Source organism: Diorhabda sublineata, chromosome X (assembly GCF_026230105.1).
Source record: "Diorhabda sublineata isolate icDioSubl1.1 chromosome X, icDioSubl1.1, whole genome shotgun sequence".
In the NCBI taxonomy this organism is placed as follows: Eukaryota; Metazoa; Arthropoda; class Insecta; order Coleoptera; family Chrysomelidae; genus Diorhabda; species Diorhabda sublineata.
This window is the reverse complement of record NC_079485.1, coordinates 23349279-23364608: the sequence shown is the minus strand read 5'-3', so window position 1 is coordinate 23364608 and position 15330 is coordinate 23349279. Positions and strand designations below refer to the sequence as shown.

The following is a 15330-nucleotide window of genomic DNA, read 5'->3' as shown; positions in this document are numbered from 1 at the left end:
CAACGTTGAATCCATGACTAGGAGCACTTCTACAAGTTTTATTACGAAATAGCTCCAAATGCTGTGTCACCATAACGTTGACTCCATAACTGGAAGGATTTCTATAAGCCTTATTTCGGAATGGCTTCATTTGTTGTGTCACTCCAACGTTGATTCCATGACTAGTAGCATTTTTATAAGGCTTACTTCGAAATGATTTTCTGTGTTGGGGTTTTCACGAAACGTTTCGCTTCTCAGAAAACTTTTTTTCTGGAAGAGACAGAAGTTGCGTAGTAGTCAATAACACGGATGTGGACAGCTAAAAACTGGTTTATCACGACGACTTTTGGCACGATGAAGAAGAAAGATTTTGGACAATTTTTCAAATTTATTTCTCTGCTCTACGTTCTTAATAAACTCATACGACTTGCAACAAAGTTACTAATATATTATCAATGATAGATTTTTCTCTTTTTCGTGAGCTTGTTTGACACTTTTTTCAACTTGTTTATGGTCCCTATTCCAGAACGAACAATGCAAATACGATTAAATATTGAAAATCAAGTCAAAGCAGGCTCCAACTTGCCACTGATTGTCGCCACCCATTAGAATATGAGTTGAAATAGATTTAATGACTATATTGTTTCATCACAAAAACTTGGATGCTGTGGTTTTCTGCAGAATATATCTATTTGTGCTTACAATAAAAACAGTAATTTTTGCAAATAAATTATTCATATTTATTTCTTCATTCAACGCTCTACAGCTGATAAAGAGCTGCTTATTTGACAGCTGTTTAGAAATATCAAATGTTATTCTTGATCTTAATTAAATTTACGCTAGGAAAATCCTGCATACAATCGACATTCGTCGCTTCTTTGTGAATAGAAAATAAATTATATTATATTATAAATATAATATATTATAAATGTAAATAATAATAATATATTTTAAATCATTATCATAATCTTATTGTTATAATATGAGCAATGCTCTAATTATTAATGAAAGATTCATGATTCTTTATAAAAAAAAATATGTTGTAATTATTTTATCTTATTAGAAATGATTCATATTTTACACTTATACTAAGTTTCACAGAAACGGTAAATGATAATAACATAACTGTTAATAGTTTCATGATTTAATTAGCGAAATTTTTACAATTTAAACATTGCGATATATCTGAAAAAGAAATGTATCATAATCTATAAATATCGTTAAATAACCGTAATATGCACATTGATTATATAAAAATGCACATCACGTTCAGTTTAGTCAACACAAAATACATTTAAGTATTACGACATTTAGTTGACCAATGCCATAATAAATGATTCACCATTGAAAAACCCAACTACCGGAATTGTTTAAACATGTCCTCCTTCTACAAATTTCATACCCTTTCTAAAGTGAAGAAACATTGTTTCTTAATAAATTATACTTAAAAAAGTGACATAATCCTAAACTAAATGTTGACAAAATGAATAAACTTTTTCTTTAACAATAAATTTTTCGCCCAATGTTGCTGGTTTGACTGATACACGAAGTTTGTCCAAATAATATGATCCAGATACAAAGTCTCAATACTGTGAAAGCATTTGAATTTCCAAGACAAAAAAGTAAAGACAACATTTACTGGTTTGTTTTATTATGGAAGTGTTGTACACCAATAAATCACAAGAAAAATGAAGAATACTTAGTCGTTGATTAAGTGACGCAGCTTCAGCTTTGGATAAGCGGTTATGAATCGAAACTTGTGCAGCAATATTTAACAAAGTACCAAGTCTCACAACTTCTCCAGCCTCTTCACAATCCCGACGTAGCTCCTTGAGTTTTTCATTTTATTCTCAAATCAAAAATGAGTATCAAAGGAGACTAGTTCCGTTGACGGTTACAAAGAGACGAATGCATTGAAGACAAGTCCGACATATATATTCCAGTACTGCTCCAGGAAATGCGAACATGTTCAATGACATCAGCCACGAGATAGTATGCGGAGACGCAAGAGGTTCGATACTGTTGGCAAAAATTCGAACGAATTGTAAATGGTACGAAATTTGTATTTTGTTCACTCGGTAACAATTTGTATGATACCACATTCCAGAATATTCTGATGTGTTTTCTTCGAATTAGTGTAGAAAATACATTATATTACTAATAGCAATGCAGACAAGGTAACTGTGATTTAAATACCTTCAAAAAACCCAATTGAAACTAGGAAGGTGAGAAATATCGCGATACAAAGAAAGTATTGTTTCACCTACTTATCGCTGTAATTTTAACAAAGAAACTATTTGCGTTTTAGTATGTTAACATAGTTAATGGATTTGGAACAGTCATTTCCTATGAACTTGCTCTGTAGTTCGAAAAAAATGAAGTATAGTCTGTTCTTGTTCCAATGGAAGCACGAGATCAAAGAATCATGTAGGAAATAATTATAAACCATAGACGTTTCTCGCTAAAATGTAAAATAGATTTAAGAAAATATGATTAATTTTCTACAGAATCACAAATTCTAATTATGAAGGAATTAAGGTCATATTTGAGCACAATCACTTTAGTAAGCAGTAAAATCGAGTAAATCGCCAGAGATATTTGAAGTTTACATTTAATGATGAATATCGAACATTATTAAAGACTTAATAATTAAAATCTCCTCAGTACTTACGTAAATATAATACAACACATTTTGTTGCCTATTTATTTGATGTTCTTCCAGCCATTTCTCAATTTCACATTTTGCTATCTTCACAGATTTTTAAAATATCTAAGTTGGAATTTGATGGAGTTTGCTATTCTGTCTATAGGTCAGCAACAAAATAGACACAAGATAAATATTTGGAAATTGAATTGTGCCAGCTTCAAACATAATATCATGTATATTTGAAATCATTTAGATTTTTTCGCTCACTAAATTTTTTTATAATAATTCTCTATAGATGTCCCAAACAAAATTGACAGCATTGTTGAAGCGGTACACAGAATGAACCCGACCATGACGCTGTTCAGACATTCATAAATGTCTTGTTGAAAAACTGTGATAACGCATACAATGATCACGCTTGTACGCGCTCTTCACGTCGAAGTTAACAAACTTTTTACGCGATGATCGTCAAAAACATAACCTCACTTTTCTAATGTAGTTTGTAGTTGCAAATCGCCTGAAAATGACTTCTCTCTCTCAATGAAAAGCTGATAGAATTTATAAGTGCTCTTGAGTGTTTATGCAAAAAACAGTCGGCTGGGTGCAAGAAAACTAAAATTTAGCAGAATATAGGGAATCATTTTCTCATTTAAAAACTCCATGGTAAGAACTGGTGATTAACTTTCTGGTCTAATCGACACTCAGTTTTCTTATTGAATGTTTTGTCTCTGTTCAATAAGTTCGAAAGTTGATCATAGAAACACCGATTCATTCATTCATATGTTTGTCTTGATCTATTTCGTATTTTAAAATGTCGTAGTAAAGTAACTGTATATATTTTTATTCAAATTTGGTGGTCTCACCCACCAAAGCCGTGTCAAATGTGGCTCTGTATATATTTCTCTACAAATTTCATACAAGTATATGATACATTATAACTAAGTGAAAATCGTTGATCAAATAAGATTATGTTTACTAGCGAATCAGCGTCATGTTCATTATGTACAGTTTTAAATTTTGGGTGTATTTTTAAAATTAAGGAACGTCTAGAACCGTTTGAAACCTGTGAAGCCACCAACTTTCGACTGTAAAAAATCGGCTGAGGTAACCAAATATTTATATTTTGGCAAAAAGTGATGTGTTTTATGTTTGTAAAATTTTACTATGAAGTCATTTAATTAAGAATCAACCAGGAGAACAAAATTAAATATTTAGCACCTTTAGCAGAATTTTTTAAGGATATTTACATTCGTTTTTTCACTTTCTTATTTTTGTTTTTGAGTAAATCCACAACCTGTCTATACTATTATGATTTGAATTTGAATACTTCCCTTAAATCCTTTCTAATTTGCAACAATTACTTAAAATAAATGTATATTTTGTTCCCAATATTTTGATTTTGATTAAAAAAGCTGACTTCAGCTACCCTAATTAATTAGAATAAGCACTATAATTTTCATGTGCAAACTTGAGCTTGATATTAAGCATTTTATAGAAAAACTTTTGTTTAATAGTTACCATTGGCGGAGGATAGTTTGAGCATTATTTTAATATGAAACTGAGAATTCCAACAAAGATTTTCCATTTTCTCACGTTTTTAATATGATACCTTGAATAAAGAGTTTTGGTTTTGCTAAAATGAAGATAAGCACTTCTAATGTAACACCACGATAAGGTTTTACCAACATTATTACCAATAGTTATTGCTAATGCAGGCTTTGGTTATTTCAAATCTATTTGCTGCAGTTGCCTTAATTCCATTACGAAGATGATGTTGAATTTTCTGTCGCAAGTATTCACATGACTAATCTGAACAATCTGTCACTTACCCAATGACCTCCTATATATCGCAGTAATAATAAGAAATTAGAGAGGGGCAAGGTGTTCTCCTTTACCAGTTTCATAAAAATTTTGTTTTCAATTGAGGAATTTTCTTTACATTGTCCAATTTATTTTTTAAATTGATTCTGGTTCTATCGAAGTATCATGTAATTCGTTCAATTTAACCATCGTTGCCATCGACTTGTAAATCGGTGCATTGTCTTTGTGGAACAGTGGTTTACTAATTTTTGCATTCAAACGATTCAACTCAGATGATGATGGTTTTGATTCCGAAGTGAAGTGATAGATCTATATTTCATCCATTGTCACATATCGACACAAAAAATCTTATTTGTTACGTGTAAACATGGCCAAACACTGCTCTGACTCATCAACCCGTTGTTTTTGATCGACTGTGAGTAAACACGGATCCATTTCGAAAAAAGCTCTCTCATGATCAAATGTACATGCATAATTGTTCTATCATTACGGCCTCAGCTATCTCACGAAATTTCAATTTACTAATTTGTGGACTTTTTTGATGTTTTCTGGAGTAAACATGTTACTTGGACGACCAGGACGTTTACCATCATCTGTGTCTGTAGATCATGGTTAAATTCAGCAAACAAATAACAAATGGTTTTTTTCCATAGAGCAGAGTCCGGATAACACTTTTTAAGCCATTGCTGAGCTTGTACATTAAGTTCTTTATCAAGAAACAATGATAAGTTAATATACGATATTGTTTTGAATCCACTGTTTTGGAAATAACAAAAGTAGCTTCACTTAAATGGCTGTCACTTTTTTCTAACTAATGTTTATTTTTCCAACCAATCAGAATAAATATAACGAATTTTTTTTCACTTCTTATCGTTAATGATATAAAATTTATTATTATCAATTCAACTGGATACTTACTCGTGAAAGAAACAAAGCAAACTTACTTTCAAAATTAACTTCAATACGTAATGCATATACAATTGTATGTAAAGTTAGGTAATAAAAACAATAGCATGTGTGATTTATTGGTACAAACGTAATATAAAAGGATATATAAATTGAGAACCAATAAGTTGAAATTACATTACTGAGAGTCATTTCAATAGAATTGTGTTTCACGTATCCAATAAAATTTCAGTTCAAATTTTTTATTTGAAATACTAGTTACACTACAAAATAGCTTAGGCTTATCCTAATGCCTTTCGTCTTTTTCGGGTGCAAGTCTTGTTGGAATTGAGTCATTACGTGAGTTCCCTTTTTCACAGCCGCTTCCATCTTTTCCTATCCTACGTTTTTTATTTCATTTTATGACATCTTACTCCTCGGTTTTCCCTTGCCATTTGTATTTATTTTCTCCATTTTCCCCTCGAACTTGCTCTATTGGTTTTGTAAGATCTTGCTTCCTATCCTGCGGTTTTTGTTTCATGTTCTGCCATCTTATTTTTCCCTTTTTCACTACCACCCTTCTGTCCAGCTCCTTCTAGGTTTTCCTTTCTCGTTTTTGTAAGCTTGTGCTTCATATATCTTCTTATTAATTATAGTTCTTCTTCCATTCTCATGACGTGACCAAATCATCTTAATTGGTACATTCTATTTTTCTTAAAAATGTCGTCTCCGTACTCTGTATTTTGGTTATTTGTTTTGGTGTAAGGGTCCATGCTTCTGATCTATTTGTTAATATGGATATGGCTACTTTTTACTATAAACAGTATTTTAATTTTGTTGAATGATCTTCCAGCTGCTCCAGTTTTTTCGATTAACGAAAAAAGTTTTCTCGTCTGTTATCATGATTACTGTCATCTGCATAAATAGTGTTTTTAAATCTCAATATCTTCTATTTTCCAATGTTGACTTTACTTCCCATTCATTCATCTAACACTAAGATCTTACTTCGTTTTCTATTCCTCTGTATTCTATCATTTTCCAAATGTCATTTCTATTGACTCGTCGAGTGCTCTTTCAAGATCTTTAAAATACAGTTGTATATCTCCCAGTCATGTATTATTGATTTTTCAGCTATTTCATGAATTATGAAGTTTGTATTTGTTGCTCCTCTGTTTCGTCTAAATCTTTGTTATGCATTTTCTACGCTTCTTTTTATTTCGTCTCTCAATCCGTTTTCTATTATTCTCGTTTATATCTTATTAACTCTTCTTAGTAATGTGATTCCTCCATAGTTGTTCCAGTTTTTTATGTATCCTTTAGTATGTACCCTTGTATATCGATACAATTATTCCTATTTGCCAATCTACGGCTATTACCACGTTTATCGTGATTTGGCCTATTCATGGTGCCTTTCTTAATTTTAGTTCAGTATTTTCTGTTGGATTTCTCTTGTACTTATTTCATCTTTTGTTGTTTGGGTTTCTATTATTCCAGCTTGTCGTTTGGTCTGTTATAATGCAAAATAAATCCATAAAACCTTCTGTAGAATCATACTAACCACACAACTTACTATGAGTAATCACAGAGTTTTTATTATAAGAAGGTGTGCACCCCAATTTTTATCAGTGACACATATGATTTATTTGGTGTGAAATGAAGTGGAATATTTTCTGCATAATCGTTTATTTGTTGAGGTATTTTTAAACGTGACCAGATCAAACCGTGATAGATGGCGTTTATTAGATAAGATTTAATCCATTATTAATGATGGGATTAATGATAATATTATATTTTAAACATTAAAAACATAATGAATATTGACAACGTTTATACTTCAGTTCAATAATCATTATTTTTGACTCATGTCGTAATAAAATATTATGTAGCCATTTATAGACCACAAACACCATTTTATTTATTTAATGATTCTCCACTTACTTTTAAAAGGTGAAGGTGATTCAAAGATTTATATAGGCGTGGTTTTTATGGCTTTTTTGTTTGTCGTTTATATTTTATAATATACATGATGTCCCGAAAATAATTAACTATTGGCAATAGTACATACTTCAAATTAAGCTTGTATATAAGCAATTTTGTTTTAATAAAAAGTCAAATCTATATGAATGGTCTTTAAAAAAAGTATTCGTTGTTAGATTCTCACCAATTTGCTCAATTGGCATAGACATTTTACGCTAAATTTCCAATTTCTGAGCTGAACATTTCTTATACTATGAACTTTTCAATGAGTATAACTTTTACGATAATTAAGAAATCTAAACTTTAAGATATTCCACAGTTTAATAGCCATCTTTTAAATAGAGATTTGCAGTATTTGGAAATAGGAGTGAAATTATCTTACCCATACAATTTATGTTTTGCAAGAAAATGAAATCGGATGTATGCGTGAAATCTACTTATCTATCTGAATTATCTTATCAAAAAAAAACAAAATATATGTCATAAATATAATAATTTCTAATCAATGATTGATTTGCCACAGTTTGTACATGTGTTCAGTGAGATGCAAGTTCTTTGTGTTGTTCACTAAATATTATTTTCAATTTCAGAACCAAATGGAAGTATGGCAACTCTACCAAGTGACTCCAGGCAGCCACCAGATGGACATGAGTTTCCAGATTTCATAGAAGATCACTCTGCAACTTCTAGGCACTACTACAAAGAAGTAGATATTAATATAAGTGCTTTTGATGAAGATTTCACGGAACAAACGAAAAGCAAAGAATATCCAGAACAAAATAACTTGATTATAAGTCAGTCTGTTAGTACCTCAAGTACAGATCTTCGGCCGAAAATGTACGAATCTTCTGAGAATTTGAAATTCGCCGACTTTTTGCACGAACCTTCACCGTTACATACAAGATCGCAAAGTTTAATAGATGTGTCGGCTTTAGCCCAGCAAAAGAATACAAAACTCAATCAAATGTTTGAGCATAGAAAAAAAGGTCTCTCAAAACTTAAGGGACTAGTCATTCCTGAAGCAGCTGAAAGTGATTTTTCATCGAATGTAAATATTCCAGAAATAAAAAGTCAGACACCTGCATTGTACCTTCCGGTGCCAAAATTAACCAACCACTTTAGCAGTACTGAAACCATTTTAACAAATGACAGTGATTTTTCTAGAACTTCAGTTACGTTTCCAACTTGGCAGTCAAATATACCAAGTAATCTTCCTAAATATTCACCAGCTTTTAAGAGAAAAAGTCTGCAAATTTATAATACAAGTATTAGTAAAAGTGAAAATAGTGCTTACGCGCATAACGATGATTTTCCTAAATATTGTGATAAAGTTAGTCCTAAAGGAAGTAAAGTACAAGAAGACGATTTAAATCCTCCCAAATCATTGGAAAGTATTTCTTCACCGACTCGATCAGACTGCAGTTTTGATTACGTAAGTTCCTTGAAAAAATATGGTAAGACAAACAGTGATTCTTCGCAAAAATTGAATAGTAGAATTGAAGACGAAAGTGACAACGATTCAGCCGTAAGTTCCAGCCAGTCTAGTTATAATTCTAGATATTCTCCACCATCATCACCAACGAGATCCTGTGACATGAACTCTTATTCAAAGAAATTAGAGGAAGATGAGAAAAGCGCTCAAAATCGATTATTGAAACCTTCTAGTGTCGAAGCTATAAACCGAAAGAATATTTTAGCCTCTGCAAAATGTAGAAGTGGAAAAGATTTAAAAATCGGTTCTCCTGTGATAAGGAGAAAGCAAGAAATGCAAACTACTGACATTGTTAACGATCAAAACGGAATAAAAGAGCCTGCACTACCGGATCCAGTTGTAATCGCTAAAAAGTCGAGCATTATTTTAGACCGAAATACAAGAATTACGGAAAATAGACCACAACCAGAGAAACCTAGTGAAATAGTGACAACGAAGAATTTTAAAACGACCTCTAAAGAAATCCTGCAAATCAGTAAGTAATAATTCTTATTACTACAATTTTTGTAGGATAAACAACATTAAATTTGATTTTTATAAATCATTTCCATTATGAAGAAACGATATAATTTGCATTTGATGATAACAAATGATAACAGAACAGATGGTATTTCTTGTCTTAGTTTTTCAAAAACTCGAAAAAAGAAGCAAATTGCCAAAGTGTACAATATCTCAGTTTTTTGTTAATGCAGTCTAAAAAATACTTAACCCAGTAATAGTATTCATAGAAAGCCTGTAATTTGGAGTAAATTTTTTTCAAAAAGCTTGGAACCGTTGATAAGCATCGCAATTTTTTACATATAATATTAATGTATACAGGATGGTTTAATTTAAGTATACAAGTTGATTGTTGTTATTGTAAGACAGCACCATCGAAGGTTTGATTTCTATTTTTATAGAATAGTTGTACAGAACTATCGAATTAGAAAAATGTCTTGATACAAATTTTATGTATTATCATTAGATGAAAAAACAAACAAAAATAGGATATTAAACGAAAGATGGTATTGCTGTTGTTTTTAATAAGTCAACAAATGTTTTATGATTTAAAAATATTTTTGAGAAATCGCTCAATATTATTAAATATAACTGAAATGCACAAAATTGACATTTCAATAAATTTAACTGTATAACAAATATCAGTGTTAATTTTCAAGTTCGCGCGAAAAAGAATCACTTTTTACACTTGTATGCAAGTTAGCTAGAGAGCTATTTTCAATAGTCTAATTTTTAAAATGATATAAGCTAAAGATTGTATTGAATAATTTTTCACATTGGTCTTCTTCTAACTCTTTTTTATAGTGTTCAATTCAATGAGATCACCATCAGCAACTGATTCAACTCCTGGAATTATTTCTAATACTCATCCTTTTTCTCATTCGATGAGAATTTCAAATAACTTGTTTAAAACTTATAAATATAAAAAAAATTATTCACTATATGTATCATAGTTTTCATAATATATAGACTACGTATAATAATGTTGGTACATATGCCATAAAGGAGGGATGATATGTGTATCATGCCATAAGTCATCTCGCCATAAGTTTTTAAGTGGAGTAAGTTGTTGTTGAATCTTAAATTTTTGTACTAGTTTTATACGGATAGTTCTAACAAGTTAGTAGTTTGTTTTATTAGAACTTAAGTGTGAAAGTAATTAAACGCAAAAAATATAGATCTGTTATTGCACCGAGACTCCGTATGGTTTATCAACCCGCCTTTTATATGGGAGGATAAGGCGTTAGCTCAAAATCTGCGGCTTGACATAGCACTTAGAAGTACTTATTATTAAAATGTTCAAGTCTCCCACGTGAATCGTTTAAGATTTTCGAGTATCCTTATGTTAATTGTAAAACGTATTAACCGCCCTCATTCTTCCTTATATATTTAAGAACTATTTCCCAGGTTTCATTTCATAGACAATTTTTGTTATTAATTCAAAACTTCAACTTTTACTTAGCGAAAATGAATTCGACCTCAACATCGCACATTATTCATCAATTTAGGGACAGTGTTTACAAAATTCTACAAGGCTATGTATTCGTTTTTAAGGAGGCCCAGCTTCTTAAAATTGTCTCAATAACTGCTCTAGTATTCAGTCAGTGTACATTGTCATATTACACTGGTAGACAACAAAATTTTTCCTGCAATAACATAAAGCTTATTTTTTTTCTTTTATGGGGACTCTTCCAAAATTGGCAGTAATCACCCACCATGGATGGATTTCATCGCCATGGGTACTGTTCTAATATCTCCTTACTGACAGCTCCTGAATTTTCAGAAAAAAATAATATATAGGAAATATATAAATATATAAATATGAATATATATATAAATATATAATAATATAGAAAAGGAAAAAATGATTTGTAAATGACATACGGCAGCTAAGCGATTCATAGAAATCTAAGAGTTCATTTAGTAAATTCCATGCTCCAAGTTTTTGCGTGATAAACTTTTCCAAAAAATAATATCGCCCAGCAACATTCTAACTTGTTGCCCAATAAAAATACCCTCCTTCACTTCATGTTATTTGGCTTGGAAAAGACATGTCATCGGTATTTAAATCTCTCACCTCCTTCATTTATAGCCTTCACAAAGTTTTTCATTAGTCCAAGTTTAATGTGAAGTTGAGGCAAAAGGACATTTTTGGGTCTACAAAAGGCACATACTTATTATTTGGTGAACCCAGATGATATGATATTTGCCTAACATAGTGTTGATTCATTTTATGAGTTTCCCACAACTAAAGAAAACAATATTTCGTCGATTACTTTTAAATCGCCACATATGTTACAAAAAAACGTGTAAGCCAATTATTCTACCGACGAGCTATGTCTACAGAGGATTTTTATCCACCGCCACATAATTCCCGACACGTTTGGCACCTATTACAATCGTTTTAAATAATAATTTTTATTTCAATAACATAAGGTATACCATGTATCAGTGAGTCATCTATTTGATGCCTTCTTATCGTGTTTACTGATTTAGGTCATATTGATGAATTAGTTTTAGAATTATATAAAATATGTCAAAATAATAAATAACAGTATAACACAAATTATAGTTGAAAAAATCTAAAAGCGCTTTAAGCAATATTCAAACTAAAAAGTAAAAAATAATTCTTAACATAAGAATCAAATTAGTGATATCAAAATTAATGTGACTATTATAAAAGCGTGGGATGCTTTCTATGAAATTTTTAAACTATGTGTTTTGTAACCATTAGATCTTAATCTGATTAGCGTCCGAGCACTAACCTAATTATTTTTTCGATTGCTGAAAATTATTCACTGAATAGGATTCCCTTTCCATTATTTCCTTCTTTCTCCATTTTCTTATTAATCTCATAATGTCTCTCTAAGTTAAGATGGATGGTAGTATTTCTCGGTGAGCCTCTTAGGTAAGTGACTAAAATATAAATGTACGTGTCTCTAGGATAGCTTAACTGGCAAAGCTTCACAACATAATCAATAGATGTCGTGGTGTAGAATGATTTGTCTTCTGCGATTGGTTTCCCTGATTTTTCCGAATACTTCTGGCAAATAAATGCTGTTGTACCATTTAGAATTGGCCGTTCTACGTGCTCAAATGCAAGGGTGACGACAAAAAACAGGCGATCATTTCCTTCGAAACGCGAACGACTTTTGCTGTATTTGACTCGTCTTTAGAGACCCAAACAGTCGATTGTTTTTTAGTTTCGGATTCATACGCATAGATACATTATTCGTCGCACGGCGGTTGAATTTTTTCAAAATTTTTTTCATGCATTATTGAGTGTATGCGAGTAGAACTAATGCCCATGTATGCCCAAATGTCATGGTATGTCACATGACGATCTTGAAATATCAGTTTACGTACAGCATCGATGTTTTCTGGCATAACAGCCCATTTTGAAGGACCTTCACGAAATACAACGTGTAGCGAAGTGCGACCACGATTGAATTCGGAAAACCCGCGAAACACGGTGGCTCAAGATGGCGCTTCATGATTAATAGTCGGCACACTGCTGTTGGTTTAATCCACATCGAAATTTATTGGAAATCATCGAAAGGAAATATTCGCAATTTCATTCCATTTTTTGACCAGGATAAATCTTTCAAGTATCTGTAAAAAGCTCAAATAGCACTTGTATGATAACACGTTTTGAGTACGTTCACCATTAGAAATGTAAATATTTATGATGGCGATGTCAGATTTGACATATTCCATTCAGTGTTGTCATATCTCCAAACTTAAGTAGCAACCCTTATATTCTTTAATCTTTTACTCTAGTGTATAGGGGATATTTTTTTGGATACATTTAATCTGTTATGTAAATATCAACGATATATTTGAACATGTTAAAGGACAATACACCTACAATTAGCTTTCACTAGCTGAATAATTCCGGAAGTCATTGTGAGACAATAAACGATATCGAAAGTATTAAAAGTAGCTGGTAACATTTTACAGAATTCTTTCGAAAGAAAAATAGATCAGAATATTGATAGTAATGATAGAACAGATCCGATATTTAGGAAAAAACGATGAAAATTCAAACTGTTTCTCCTCTTCTGATCACAAAAAAAGAGAAAGTCATGGGATGGCTATAGAATATTTGGAATGAAATAGAAATAGAAATAAACAAAACGATAAATCTGTTGATAATATTTTGTACATTAAATAACAGCTTTAGTATATTCATCTACACATCTTCCAGATATTTTAGGATCATCATTTTTATGATATATTTTATAATATATCCGTATATATATATATATATATATATATATATATATATATATATATATATATATTGTAACTTAACGACAACTTCCTTGGTGTTGTCTGCGACTTTTCCAAAATCTGGTGAATCCGTTTATCAGCCAAATGGCCGATGAAATATACAGCCACGGCTGTTCTTGCCTCTCGATAATGTTTGATACATACCATTATAGCGTTAAAAACCAAATTACACTATATAGAAGATACCAACAGGGATAACACACAAAATCACGAGCGAGACAACCACGTTTAAAAAATATTCCAACCCAAGTTCTGTAGAGGAAAATAATCATAAGGGGCATCGAAATCAATCTAACCCTTTATAAAAACTCAACCCCAACGAGCATATCTCACAACTTATCCTACTGACCGTGTAGATTGCCTATAAAATTCTGGAGTCTTAGGTATTTTAACTAGTTGTAATAGGACTCTATCGAAGTTACTTTAGTATTTTTGTTATAACAATGTTAAAAAAAATAAAAATTGACTATTTCTTGGCTATTTTTGGCTATTTTTGGCTGAATATTAGCTTATATAAAAGATATGATTAACTTCTTTAACATACAGTTAACGTTATTGACTGGTTGGCAATTAAGTACTTTCGCTTTTTACTAATAGAGAGCCTTGTTTTATTTTTTGAATAACTTATGTTAATGCTGTACTTCATCGATTGTCACGTGTAACTGGTCACATTGACGTAACTTTAGAAGGAACTAGTGCGTGATTTTTATTAAAGCTATTTATTATGGGTTCATTTTAAATGAAGTGCAGATACCAAAGTCGATGATGACCAAATCAAAGTCGTAATTGAAGAGGATCGTCATATAACTATTTGCGAACAGGCACAAAGAATTTGCGATATGCTCCTTAAACGAAATAAAACTGACCCTTTATAGAAAAGAATCCTCACTGGTGATAAAAAATGGGTCCTGTACAGTAACATAGTTCGAAAACGATCATGGAGCAAACCTAACCAGCACAAACCAGATCGAAAGCTGGAAAACAACAAAAATACCTCATGCTGTCAGTTTGGTGGGATTACAAAGGTGTTTTGTTTTTTGAGCTGCCTCTAAGGAACCAAACGATCAATTCTGATAGTTACTGTCAACAATTGATGAGACTGAATGAAGCAATCTTCTAGAATTGTCAAATCGGAAAGGTATGTATTCCACTATGATAATGCAAGACATCACACATCTTTGACAGCTCGTAGGAAACTATTGGAGCTTGGGTGGGAAGTGATGCTACATTTCTCATACAGCCCTGATTCGGCACCATCTGAGTACCATTTATTTCGAAGTTTGAAAAATTCTTTTTATAGTCAAACTTTCACAAATGACGTTGACCTTCAATCGCACCTGGTTCAGATTTCTGCTGATTTATACTACAAAACCGAGATTACTCTGTCGCCAATTCATAATACAGAGGTGTTGATAAATTTGATAAATCACTAAATTTGCAATTTTTCGATATGTGGTATAGGCTTCTATAGATACGAAATAATAGTAGAATATTGAAAATAGGTTATACATTATTAGCACACTTCTTTAAAGCTTACAAAGATCAAAGTATTTATTCTAAAAATTAAGAAGTATTTACTTCAAATTTTCTACTTATCCGCCATTTTGATGCAAGCTAAATTTCAACTTTTTTAAAAGTACACACCTAAATATCATTGGAAAAACTTCGATTTACATAATAAGATGGCATCCTTTGTTCCCGTAATTTTCGTTTAATGAACTGAAGATCAAAATTTTGG

The 15330-nt window shown here is 31.4% G+C and overlaps 1 protein-coding gene across 1 annotated transcript in view; it reads left to right on the top strand.

The window, feature by feature from the left end:
* Window positions 1–15330, top strand: part of LOC130451193 (uncharacterized) — a 65604-nt gene that overhangs the window by 33823 nt on the left and 16451 nt on the right. The window contains exon 4 of the mRNA XM_056790043.1: window positions 7900–9276. Within this exon, the coding sequence (XP_056646021.1) occupies window positions 7900–9276 (1377 nt within the window). The remainder of the gene's footprint in view (window positions 1–7899; window positions 9277–15330) is intronic.